A 13750-nucleotide genomic window follows, 5' to 3' on the forward strand; every position below is an offset into this window, starting at 1 on the left:
CCAAGCATCTCGACTTTATTTTTTTATTTTTTAAAAATAAAAAGTTCCTTAAAACATTCTAAATACATATATTATACTCCATAAATATCTAAAATTTTTTATCTTGAATACTAAAATCGAAGAGGAAAAGCATGAACCTTAGAGGAAAAATTTTATTAACTTATATACATTATAATTCAACTCCTAAATTCTAAAATCTTAAACCATGAATATATATAATATATCTCATGAGCATCTAAAATTATTTATTTTGAATACTATAACTCAATAAGGAAACCTATATAAAAATCTTATTGGGTCAAACACATTATAATCCAACTATTAAATCTTAAAATTTTAAACCTTAAATACATATAATATACTCTACGATCAAATTAAAAAAAAATTACTGAAATAAATACAGACACATAAACCATTCCAAACATATTAATACAGGCGTCTGCATCAATTCCAAACATCCCCAGGAAAGTCTGGACGTTGGTCAAGATCTAAGAAACTGAAATTGAAGTGAAGGCCTGTACGAGCAGTTGCATTGCCATCGTACGTTGCTACACGCGAACCAGCTAGCCTCCTGGCTGCACATCTACAAGCTCACCATCGTCGCTACTGTCGCTGGTGCCCTTCTCCTCAACCCGGCCCTCTCGCTATGATTCTTCCCTCTGTCCTCTCCCCTGTAGATTCCTTAGGTGTAAACATGGCCTGAGTCTTCCTTACTGACATCGTAAATGTGTCATGGAAAAAGAGACGAAAGATAGAAAAAAAGAGGGGGGACTTTTGGTGATCTTTGGCCGGTCCCAACGCCATCAGTACCGTCACCGTCTCTCCAAAGGATTCCTTCCATTCCAGCTCTTCAACAAGAATCGAGTGGCTATAAAAACAAAGGAGCTGTTGAAGGAAGAGAGGAAGCATGGGAGACTGAGGAGGCTCCGATCATCTTGTCACCATTGGAGACTGAGCTTTAAAGGACTTCAAGTCTCTTCCCTGACCGTCCGTTTGCTGCCCGCGCTGTGCTGTTCTCGTCGCCTTTATGAAGCCTGCTTCGGGGACGGTGAAGGGATTCTACGCTTTCATCGCCCATGGTGTGGAGGAGCTCGAGCAGGGGAGCAACTTCACGTCGTTACAGTTCTTGCAGAGGTGCGTAGCCCTGCTCCGGGCCGCCCACCTTCAGCTCACAAGCTTGGTGCAGAAGCTCCGGCTGCCGCCTGGAGAGAAGTGGCTCGACGAGTACATGGATGAGAGCGCGCGCATCTGGCAGGTCTGCCATGTGCTCAAGCTCGGCGTCGCAGGGATCGAGAACTACTGCGCCGCCGGGAACGACGTGGTGACGGCTCTCGAACAACGCCAGACCAATCCTCAACTCCTCCGCCAGGTCCCTGGATTATAAAGATAGGATTTTTAATGCGTTTGGGCGTTAAAGATCGGATTTTTAATGAGACGGTGTTAAATTACAGGCAATGCGAGCGGTGTCTGCTTGCCGGCGAGCGGCATCGGGGCTGGAGGAGGAGAACAGAGTGCTGATGGAAACCCGGATTGAGCCGCTTTCTCTCCGCTTCGGCGAGACGACGCCGTCGGAGTCGAAGCTCAACGGGTTCAACGGATTCCGCGGCGTGCTCCACGCGATGAGTAACGTGAGCTCCCTCCTCCTCGTGGCGCTTCTCTGGGGACTCGTCTGCTGGTGGCAGCCGGGCTGCAGAACGACAGCCCCCACAGGATACACGTGCGTCTTCGAGGCCGAATACATGGCCTCGATCGCCCGGCTGCATCAGAGAGTGATAGCGGAGATCGACGGCGCCGGCAGGAGGAGAGGGGCGCAGGCGCAGGAGTTCCAGCGAGTGAAGTCCACAGTCGAGGAGTTGAGGGAGCATCTGGAGATGGCCGGCGGTGGGGAAGAGGTTCAGGAGAGAGTAAAGGAGCTGACGGCGTGGCTTGCCCTGCTCCGGTCCGGCACCGAAAACATCGCTGGCCAGCTCGATGACTTCCTGGATGAAATCGTCGAGGCCAGGAAGAAACTGTGGGACATATGCAGCCTCAGGTAGCTCCACAGACAAAGAAAAATCAACATAATTTTCAATAAAAAAAAAGTGGAAAAGAAGAAGACAGCAAACTTCCTGCCATCATATCTTCTCTGTTTTCGCTCAAGATCAAATCTTTATTTCTGAATGATGTAACAAGCATCATATATGATGATAATATCAGAGTTGATTGCCATGAAAGAAAAAAATGGAAATGCAAAACAAATGTCTGAATCTAATAAGCTAGCTAGAAAGATCAATCTCGTGTCCAAAGCAGTCTTTTCAGTTCTCTTAGCTACCCAAAAGCTGTCAGCTTCTACTTCTCCTCCCTCAAACTGAATAGGGAGGTTTAGTCTAAAGGAGAAAGGGAAGAAACAGAGAAGAAGACAAAAGATGGGAAGCTTTTGGGTCAACTTTGAAGAGGAGAAAGCGGTCTGAGAAAGTGTGCGGTTGAAACGAATCGTCACTGTCTGAAGCACGATGAGTAACTAAACCTATAGCTCGAGGCAAAAGTGTTCAAAAGGGAAAGTGTTTCTCCGTCAATGCCACAATTCAGCATAGAAAGAGGATTGGAAACTTTGTAGGCTGAGCTTCCCAATTCCCATCCTCTCTTGAGCACAGAAAATGCTTCAGTTTTTTTAATTTGTCAGGTTAGAGACTTAGAGCTTTGAATACGTATTAAAATACATTGAAAGCCAATTGATTTTTCTTTCTTTTACTTTAAATGAAAGTAATAAATAACTAAATTAAGATGAAAAAAATAATTAAACTAAATAATATTGGCATAGAAATTATAATATGCTTCAAGAATGTCCTTCGGGGTGTACGGTAAAATTTTTTTCTTTGAATGAGAAGTAGACTCAAGAATATGATCATTTAGAGAGGAGCATGATAAAGTAATAATAGGAAGAGGTGAGAGTAATAATAAATTTTGTTCATTGAAATTTGTCCTAAGAATAATATAATATATAGGGTTTAAATAAATACTTGGTCAATTAACCAATTAATAAATAATATAATAATTCTAAAAATTATTCTGAGAATTATTCTAATAATTATAACTGAATTATTAGAATAACCCTAATACTTAATTTGATTTGACTTGATAATTTGATCCGGTCAATCTAGGTAATTATCTTTTATCTCTATTACCCTCCGACAAACTTAACGGGAGATCTTTAACGTTGATTTTGCTTGCTAACTTGTTGAAACGGTGTCTGGATAATGACTTAGTAAATATATCAGCGATTTGATCTTTAGCAGAGATATAATAGACAGATAACTGTTGAGTTGTCGCACGTTCACGAACAAAATGAAAGTCAATTTCTACATGTTTTGTACGAGCATGGAAGACCGAATTTGCTGAGAGATATGTTGCTCCAATATATCGCACCAAATTTTTGGTGCAATATTTGATGCAAGATGAAGTTCAGAAAGAAGTGATTGAAGCCAAATAATCTCAGACGTTGTATTTGCTATAACTTTATATTCTGCCTCAGTGCTTGAACGAGATACCGTAGGTTACTTTTTCGAATTCCATGAGATAAGATTTCGTCCAAGAAATATCGCATATCCACTAGTAGAGCGTATCTTCAGGAGAACTAGCCCAATCCGCATCACTATAAACATGTAAATCTCGAGACGATTGGTGATATAGAAGAAGACCATGTAGAATAGAACTTTTGAGATAGCGAAGTATTCTTTTTACATTATCCCAATTTTGTTCAGTCGGAGCATGCATGAATTGACAGACACGATTTACTGCAAAAGTAATATCAGATCGTGTGATAGTGACATATTGTAAGGCTCCAACAATGCTTCGATAAATCTGTGGATCAGACAGAGTAGGAGAAGATGAAGATAGAGAGTTGTTTACAACAATTGGTGTAGAGACCGGACGTGCTCCATCCATTTTAGCTCATTGAAGAAGTCCAGTAATATATTTGCTCTGAGAGAGAAGATATCTATCCTCATGTGGAATAAGCTCAATGCCAAGAAAAAATCGAGCAATGCCCAAATCTCGAGTAGAAAATTCTTGATTAAGAAGACTTAATAAAGTTGTGATACCCTTGTGATCATTACCGGTTATCAAAATGTCATCCACATAAATAAGAAAAAATATCATAAATCCATCATTATTTTTGTAAAATAAAGACGAGTCAGTCTTTGATCCAGAAAATCCTTGAGTTTGTAACCAATTAGATAATCGATGAAACCATGCACGAGGAGCTTGTCGAAGACCGTATAATGATTTCTTGAGTTGACAAACATGAGATGGAAATTGTGGATAAATGAACCCCAGGTGGTTGCTCCATAAAAATAATTTCCTCAAGATGACCATGGAGAAACGCATTTGAAATGTCTAATTGTCGTACGGGCCAATTAGAACTAACAGCTATTGATAACAATAGTCTGACAGATGTAATTTTGATGACTGAGCTAAAAGTGTCATTGAAGTCAATACCTGGTTGTTGACTAAATCCTTTGGCTACGAGTCGAGTTTTGTGTTGTTCAAGAGAACCATCAGCTCGATGCTAAAGACGAAATACCCATTTAGAGCCCACCACATTCATGGAGGGAGTACGCGGAACTAGGTTCCATGTTCCATTACGAAGAAGTGCATCAAATTCTATAGCCATTGCATAACGCCAATTTGGATCCTTGTTCACCTGTGTAAAACAAGTTGGTTCAATAGACTTTGAAGAAACCAATAGAGCTCGAGGAAGGGGATGTCGAGTTGTTATTTGAGGGCATCGTGCATATATGTCACTTAAGGGAAACATGCGACGAGGAGGACCATCATTCGAATCACTTGTTGACGAGGAGGAGGAAGGAAACTGACATGGCGATTCCGATGACGGACTTGTATTATTTGACGATCCAGAGTTAGAGAGCATATTATCCATAGCTGGCGAGCCTTCCAAGATTGGACACGGAATAGGTTCCACAACAGTATTCCTCTCATCAATATGCCCTGCTCTTAATGAAGTAGCCACTTGGGTCAATTCTGGTGATCTTGGAGAATTTGCAGAGAATTCTGGAGCAGAACCCAGGATGCCATCTCTTCTTGCATTTCCAGTGTGTCTAATTGGATGAGCAACCTGTGGTAATTCAGATGGGATATCAGGTGGTGGTAAGAAAGTACCACTGCTTGAGGATAGAGTTGTTGTTGTGGCTGCAAAAGGAAATAGAGATTCATCAAAAATAACATGTCGAGATATATATATACGCCCTGTCGATATATGTAGGCAACGATACCCATGGTGCAAATTACTATAACCAAGGAAAACACACTGTTGAGAACGAGGATTAAGTTTATGTTTAGAATAAGGTCGTAGCCATGGATAACATGCACAACCGAAAATACGTAAGAATGTATAGTTAGGAGACTGATTGTGGAGTTTTTCCAAGGGGCTTTTATGGTGAAGCAATGGAGTAGGGAGATGATTAATAAGATAAATAGCAGTTTGAACTGCGTCATCCCAAAATTTGAGTGGAACTGATGCATGATTGAGAAGAGCTAAGGCAGTTTCAATTATATGACGATGTTTCCTTTCTGCAGAGCCATTTTGTTCGGGAGTGTGAGGACATGAGACTCGATGAAGAATGCCCAAAGAGCCCAGATGACGATTAAGCGCTTGATATTCTCCACCCCAATCAGAGTGGAGAGAGAGTATTTTTCGGTCAAAGAAATGTTCTACGTGTTTTTGGAATTGACAAAAGATATCAAAAAGATCAGATTTTCGTTTCATGAAAAATACCCAAGTAAACTTGCTGAAGTCATCAATAAAAATTACATAATAGAGGAAACCTTGATTTGACAAAATAGGAGCAGGGCCCCAAACATCAGAGTGGATAAGTTCTAAAGGAAAATTAGACATATGAGAAGAAGAAACAAAGGGCAATTTATGACTTTTTTGCTTTCAAACATGCTTCACAAGAATGAGATGAGGATGATAAAGATGTCGGTAAGCCAAACCGATTAATGATTCCTTGAACAAGACGTAGAGATGGATGACCAAGTCGTGAATGTCAGGAGGTTTTATTTGTGCGTTCTCCAACTAGAGCTTTGGAGGATGTAGGTTGAAGATAGTAGAGACCATCTCTAATTTCTCCTCTGAGCAGGGTGGTTTTGGTTGTGGGATCCTTCACAAGACAATAGTGAGGGTGAAATTCAAAAAACACATTATTATCAAGAGCAAATTGACGAACTGAGAGTAAATTTTTAGTAATAGAAGGAACATGAAGTGTATTGCGCATGGAAAAGAGTCAACCAGATGAATGGAATAATGTGTTTCCAAGGTGAGCAATTTATAAACCGGAACCGTTGCCTACTTCTACAATGTCAGAACCATGATAGGAGGAGGCCTCTGCAAGAATGTCATAATCTGATGTAACGTGATGAGTTGCTCCAGAATCTGGATGTCATCCTGAGACTGAAGAATTTATCGTAGGTATATAAGGATTGCTTGCAAGAGAAAATGCCCCTGGGTGATATGATGGAGTTGAGGTTGATGCTTGAGGTGTGGATGCAAAACCTCCATTAAAATTTTGATCATATCTCTTATAACATTGATGAGCAAAGTAACCAATCTTGAAACAAATCTGACAACGTCCTCGTCCTTGACCTCGTCCTCGACCTTGTCCTCGGCCTTGTCCTCGTCCTCAACCACCTTGATTTCCTTGATGGATAGTACTATCAGTCTTGCGTGCCGAAAGAACAAGAGAATCTGAAACCCTTTGAGATTGTAATTGTAGAAGTATTTCATGCGAAGAGAGCAAGCCATGAAGGGTATCAAGTGACACTTGATCGATGCGAGTAGTTATGCTAGGAATAAAACTATCATATTGAGGCCCCAATCTTGCAAGAACATGTATTAGTAAATCTGAATATGAAATCGGATGGCCAATCGCAGCTAAATTATTGACAATGGTTCTGATTAATTGCATATATTCATTGATGGACTTGTCTCCTCGGTGCACCGACTGTAACTGCATGCGAAGTTGAAGAACACGTGCTTGAGAGTGTGAAGCAAAGGTTCGAGCAAGAGCTTCCCATATTTGACGAGAACTAACAAGCCCTACAATTGCAGGAAGTATAGGCTCACTAATCGTTGAAATCAACCATGTCATAATTAGTTGATCCTTCTTACTTCATATAGTATAGCCTGAATCATCCTATTGCGGTTTAAGAGAGGTACCATCAACAATTTCGAGTAAATCATGAACACGAAGTAGCGAAATAAATTGCATCTTCCAAAGAATATAATTATCATTGGTGAGTTTGATGGGTAAATAAGACATGACATTTAGGGGTAAGGAAGAGAGTTGTGTTCCAAGGTTTGTTTCTATGGTAGATGATGGAGATGAAAGTTCTGACATTATAAAATAGTGAGTTATGTAATGATAGCTTATCTGGGATGGTGGATGGTGGAGAGAGGTGCTCTCAAAAAAGATTAAATGACTTATCTTCTTTGATCGTCAGCAACTCTAGAGATCGGCAGCTTCTTTTCGGCACTTGGGCCGGAGATGATGTTGGAGAACTCCTTGGCGTAGGCAGGACTTTTGTGTCACCACAATTGCCTGCGGATCTTCTTATGCAGCGGCAGAAGAAGGAAAAATCCACAGCTATTGAGATCTTCAGGAGCAGCAGCAAAGAAGAGAATTATTCTAAGGACAAAAGAAGAGAAAACATGCATATATTGCTGGGCGAGGAAGATCTCACAAAAGGCAACGCAGAGAGGGAGGTAGAGAAATAGAGGTTTATTTTAGAAAAAAATAGGTGGGATAAGATGTTGGCTCTGATACCATGATAAAGTAATAATAGGAAGAGGTGAGAGTAATAATAAATCTTGTTAATTGAAATTTGTCCTAAGAACAATACAATATATAGGGTTTAAACAAGTACTCGGTCAATTAACCAATTAACAAATAATAGAATAATTCTAAAAATTATTCTGAGAATTATTCTAATAATTATAACTGAATTATTAGAATAACCCTAATACTTAATTTGATTTGACTTGGTAATTTGATCCGGTCAATCTAGGTAATTATCTTTTATCTCTATTAGAGCATACTCAAGAATATTGATAATTTAGAAGTGCTTTTATTAGCGCTTCTCGATTTATCCTAGTGATCAATAAAAAAACTTCCATAGGGCACGATTGGTCACCCAGCATTAGACGATTCAAAAAACTACATATCTGGATTCTCAAAAAAAAAAAAAAAAAAAAGGCCCTCGAGAGTTGGATACTTGGATTATCCAAAAAAAAAATTATACTTAGGAGTTCCTATTAGGTACCTAGTTAGTTAGAGGGTGACAAATTTACTACCATGAAGCAGGAATCAAATCCCGACGGGCATATTCTCTCAAAAAAAAAAAACTCCTCCCATCCCCTAGCCACTTGGCGTTCGGCTATAAACTGACCCAGTGATTTACCTTCCTTCACATAAATTAGGGACAAACTATGAGGGGCGCCTAGGGTGAGCATAATCATATTTTGTTACAAAAAGAATGACCCTGGGGAAAAAAAAACTCCTCCCACCCTCGAGTCACTTGGCATCGGCTATAAGTTGACCTCGTAATTTACCTCCCTTCACAAACCTGGGAACGGACTGTAAGGGGAGCCTAGGGTAAGCGTAATCACCTTTTGCTATAAAAGAGTGACGAATTAATATCCACAAGGGCAATGGTGCAATGGTTAAACACTCCAATTGATAACCAAGGGATCTGAGATTTGAATCTCAGTTGTGGCGTACCGCAGGGGATTTTTCCTCTAGTGAGAAGTGAGACTAAGAATGCTCGCCGTCTATATGGGCCTTCATGAGTGCTTCCTGATTTACCCTCGTGACTGGTGAAAACTTTTCATAGGGTCGATGTAAAATACTGGGGAAAAAAATGGCGAATAATGATAAGGGAATTTTTCAGAATTTCTGGGAATTTTTCCGGAATTTTTCGGAGCTCGTATGGACGAGTTACAGGGATAAAAACAGGGCCCGGGAAAACCTGTTTAGGCTACCCTATTTTAACGAGGAAAAGTTGAATTTTCTTTACTATTTTATTTTTCTTTTCTTCTTTTCCTCTCCTGTGCCATAACTGTTCCCCCTCTTTTCTTTTTCCCTCACTCTGCGCTAATCACTTCTCCTCTCCTCTGCCCGACGCCGACGACGCCGGGGAACAGAGAGCCGGCCAACTCCCTCTCGCCTACGCTCGCACACTGTCGATCCATGCCCTAGCACCGCTGTTGTCGCCATAGCCGACGCATCCGAGACCCCCTTTCTTCCTCCTCGCCGAGCGACGGCGCCGATCGCCAGCCACTCCTCACCGTGCCATAGATCGACTTCTACGCAGTACTGTCGTCGGCCAAGTTATTTTTTTTTGCTCTAGCCGACCACCACAGTGCTTGCCGACGCCGCCGTCTCTCGACCCCAGCGCCGGCCTTCTCCACTTGACCGTGTCCTAGCCTTTCTTCTCCAACTCAGCGCCGACACCCTTCCTCTCTTTCTCTGCGTGCCGACACTGACCCAACGCCGACCACCGTCTCTAGCTAGGCACCGTCAACCCCACAGTAGACCACCTATTCCTGGGTTTCCCTGCAGGATGGTGCCCTAGTCATCGCCATCTGTACTGCCGGTGAGTGGTTGTATTGAGCAGATTTTCTTCCTCACTGTGACTAGTTTCTCTTGTGTGTTCTGGTCAGGATGAGCTCCAACAGCGGCTTCACGGTCACATACTCATCATCCATTTACCTTTGTTTTGGTTGTGAGCTTGATCTTGCTTCTACTGCCCAATTGATTTTCAGATTTACAAGGAGCAGTTCCATCAAATCACTGATGAGGTAAATGCATCAAATCATTGCTCCTTTGTTGGTTTGGTTTCGTTTCAAGGTTGCCTCTTTGATTTTTATGTTAGACTATTTTGTTTGGATTAGAAATTCAATTGGGCATATGGAATGTGAAGATTTTAGATCGGTATTGTGGATATTGATTCAAGGTAAGCTATGTGTAGAGTTTTGGTTGTATTTCTATGAGTATTTGGAGGATATGCATTTATATCGGATTATGTTGGAGATATTGTAACCTGCAATTGCTTGGTTAGTTGTGGATTTAGGTAAGTTACGATGGATTCATGTTTAACTTAACCTAATGTGATTATGGAAGGCTTAATCTATTGTAGTTGTGATGAATTAAGTACAGTTGATTTATGTTGGATTAGATTTAATCCTTGGATTTATTAGAGATGATCATATTGCTAATCGTAAGTTGATCAACGAAAGGAAATGATTGTGTTGATTGAGGATTATTGATTAAGGAGATTAATTCAAGTTAATCATTAATTAGGATTAATTAAGGATGGATCGATTAGGGTTTTCCTAATTAAGTTGGGTTGGATTTAGCTAGTTGTTGTTTATAAAATTAGCTAAATTGTATATCACGTTATCCGCAGGACTTTGATTCGAGACGGTGTCTCGACGAGGGATCTATTTAGGATTAGACCTTTCTATTGGAGGCGGGTACCTCTTGACTTATCTTTTATGATATTGTCAATTGGATATGCATAGTATTTTATAGCTACAAGCAATGATCATGTTTTCCTTTGGTATGCCACTGTTTGTTACCTGTAGCATGTTCTGTTGGGCGTTTGTTATGTATCCATGTTTACGCTTCGTGATTATTGTCATGAATACCTTAGTTCCTAGAGTAAGTGACATACCATGTTTTACTGAGTTTAGGACTAGATTCTGGATTTTTATTATCTGGCATATGTATCTATATTTTTATATCATACCTGATCTGTGTACCTAGACCTTCTGCTTTGATCCATGTATATTGTTGGTACATATTTTACGGAGGTGGATATGTTCTGGACCTAGGTTGTTATACTATAGAGGACCTGTATACCCTAGATCTGTGGATTTGACTTACTTGTACTAGGGTACACATTTATATATAAATATGTGGATTTGGTTCAGGATATTGTCATTCTTAGTTTCATGCACCATTCGCATGATTGCATGCTGCGTGATAGGCTGCTCTGTTATAGTAGAGCATATCGCGAGTTTCATCACTGTTCGGTGCTCCGTTGGTCCGCTTATGGGTAGCGTGACGCAACGTAGTAGCACGTCAATTTTACTCTGTTCGGTGCTCCATTGGTCCGCTCATGGGTAGTGTGACGCAGCATGGTAGCACGTCAGAGATCCCTCCCCGTCATGGTGTACCGGGAGATGAGAGCATTGTGCTCCCCCATTTATGATTTAGGGTAAGAGTATGTGTGTACTCCGACAGCATCCCGTCCACTCGGTCACTCATCAGGGGTAGTGATGTCAGAGTGCACGATTGTCACAACCCTACCCAATCAGTCTCACCATTGTGTGTGAGATGACTGACTGGCGTCAAGGGTGACCATGTCATTGACACCATATGCATTTATTGCATTTATTTGTTTGTGTTTGCTGCACTTATATGCTGCATTTTGGTGGATGCATTTGTTTGACATGTATACAGGAGGCATATTGTGTTTCTGGTTTGATGACCCTTTTGTTCTAGATAGGAGTTCCTGGTGAGTACAGCTTCCTCAGTTACCTGTCAGTCTTGCATTTTTCCTATATATGATTAGGAAGCTGTATTCCATGTTTATTGCTGTTAGATATATCTTACTAGGCATGTCTATTGGTATTCGCTGAGTTGTTGAACTCACCCCCGTGGACACTATCTTTTTCAGGTATTAGGTTGTTTATGGAGTCGCTAGGAGTATCCTGACTGCCGGTCCCCACGTCACATTAGAAGACCAGTGTTCGCATTTTATTTATGTTTATCATGGTATATGGTATGTGTGTATTTGGCTTTGTGTTCCGGTTTTGTTTCCTGAGTATTGTGTTGTTGTGTAGTGTAAGCCTAGCCGACTAGCTGTCTTGTATATTTGGTTTTCTATCCTTTTCCGCTGTATTTTGGTTTTTGGTACAGCCAATTGGGCTGCTTTACATATAACTGCGTGGTTGTGTTGTATATTTTGTATCAGCCGAGTAAGCTGTGTATAAACTGCATGGTTGTGTGTATGTTCCAGCCGCCTGTGACTCATGTATATTGTGTATGTAGAAATGTTTCAGATTGTCACCCGTACAGGAGATGTGCTGCCGAAATTTCTTCGGATAGGGACTCCCTTGGGGTGTGACAATTTAGTGGTATCTGAGCCAAGTTATACGATATTTGCTATGTGTTCTGAATTTTCGAGATTTATCTTATATCAATTTATTTGATATTAGAGCACGGTTTACGAGTTTTATATCCCGTGTTTTGGATTTCATGTTTTAGTCTTCTCGATGTAACTTTTCGGATTTTGGGACCTGGCAGCAGCAGGACATCTCCAAGCTATAGGAGGTATGTTGGTATACTGTTATCCTACCTTTTTGTTAGTATATGCACCGTTGACTATTACAGTTTATGACATGTATTAGCATTCTTTATTAGTACATGTCGAGTTGATATAGCATATATTTTATGTGTTAGGTAAACCCCTGATTATGGTAGACCTTAATAGAGATCAAGGATTATAGTCTCCGGTAATTTTTCATATCATATCACCAGTAGTTCTAGATTCTGTTACTACTAGTTGATTAGCAGATTGCGGCACATACCAGCCTCTGCTAGTATTAGCTGGGTAGTGGATAGTATCTATATCTTCATGTTGACCTGGCTAGTAGTATACCATTTTATCTTAATTAATTATATCAGTAGATAACTGATTTACTCTTGTTAGATTGGTTAGTGGAAGACTGATTTACGCTTGTTGATTTAGGTAGTCGTGGATCGATTTACCTTAAATGCTTATGGAGGATTAGTGTATTCTTGATTAGTTAGTCAATGACCGATTCATTTGTTTTGGTTGGTCCGATCAGTAGCGGATCGATTTTACTCTATTTTATAGAGATGCTGATCTTTGGGTTATTTGGGCTTAGGTTGGTATCTAGAGCATATTTGAGTACATGTTTTGTACTGACGTGGAAAGACTGAATTGACCGTATACCATTATCGATTTCGGTTAGTCTATAGAAGATCGATGTATCCTATTCCATGTGGACTTTAATTTTTGACTGTATGCACCTAGTTGGATAACTTAGAAGGTGACTCTGCCGTTTCAGAATGCAAGGTTGATTGGATTAAATATGTTGATTTTACATATCTATGTGGTGGATACATATGATTGTTATGTGTTGTAGGAGTGTTTTGATGGACGGTCAAATTGCATGTGGTGAGTGTATACTTTTCTAGTTATGATTGTTGTGGGTTTCTAGTAGATTATACCGAGTGGTCTGATTGGTTTATTGGAGGTATTTTATCGATTAAATCTATGTTGTGAAATGCGCACATGTGTTTGAGTGTTTTATTGGAGGTATCTTATCGATTTAATCTGAGTTGTGATATGTGCAGATGTGTTCGATGTAATATTGGAGGTATCTTGTTCATTATATGATTGTTCTGTGTGTACACTCATGTCGATTATGATTTGTTGGAAGTATTACGTTCTTTATACTCTTGACATAGGTGTATATATGTCATGTGAGTGTTGTTTGAGGTGTATTGTAGATTATACCTATATTGATATGTGCACACGGGTTCAGTATGCATTGTTGGAGGTATCACGATGGTTTATACCTTTGTTGTGAGTATGTTTGGCGTGTACTAATTGGAGGATTATGTCGATCATATATATGTTGTGTGTGCACGTGTGCCAGGTG

At 40.3% G+C, this 13750-nt stretch overlaps 1 protein-coding gene across 1 annotated transcript; it reads left to right on the top strand.

Annotated features, from left to right (window-relative positions):
* The first annotated feature begins 756 nt into the window (after window positions 1–756).
* On the top strand, window positions 757–2326 carry LOC121994011. Its single transcript, XM_042548208.1, has 2 exons — window positions 757–1369; window positions 1452–2326. Exons 1-2 carry the CDS (start codon window positions 1028–1030, stop codon window positions 2034–2036), a joined length of 927 nt encoding a protein of 308 aa, XP_042404142.1. The 5' UTR covers window positions 757–1027; the 3' UTR covers window positions 2037–2326.
* Window positions 2327–13750: the final 11424 nt, after the last annotated feature.

This window comes from Zingiber officinale, chromosome 6A (genome assembly GCF_018446385.1).
Source record: "Zingiber officinale cultivar Zhangliang chromosome 6A, Zo_v1.1, whole genome shotgun sequence".
Taxonomy (NCBI): Eukaryota; Viridiplantae; Streptophyta; class Magnoliopsida; order Zingiberales; family Zingiberaceae; genus Zingiber; species Zingiber officinale.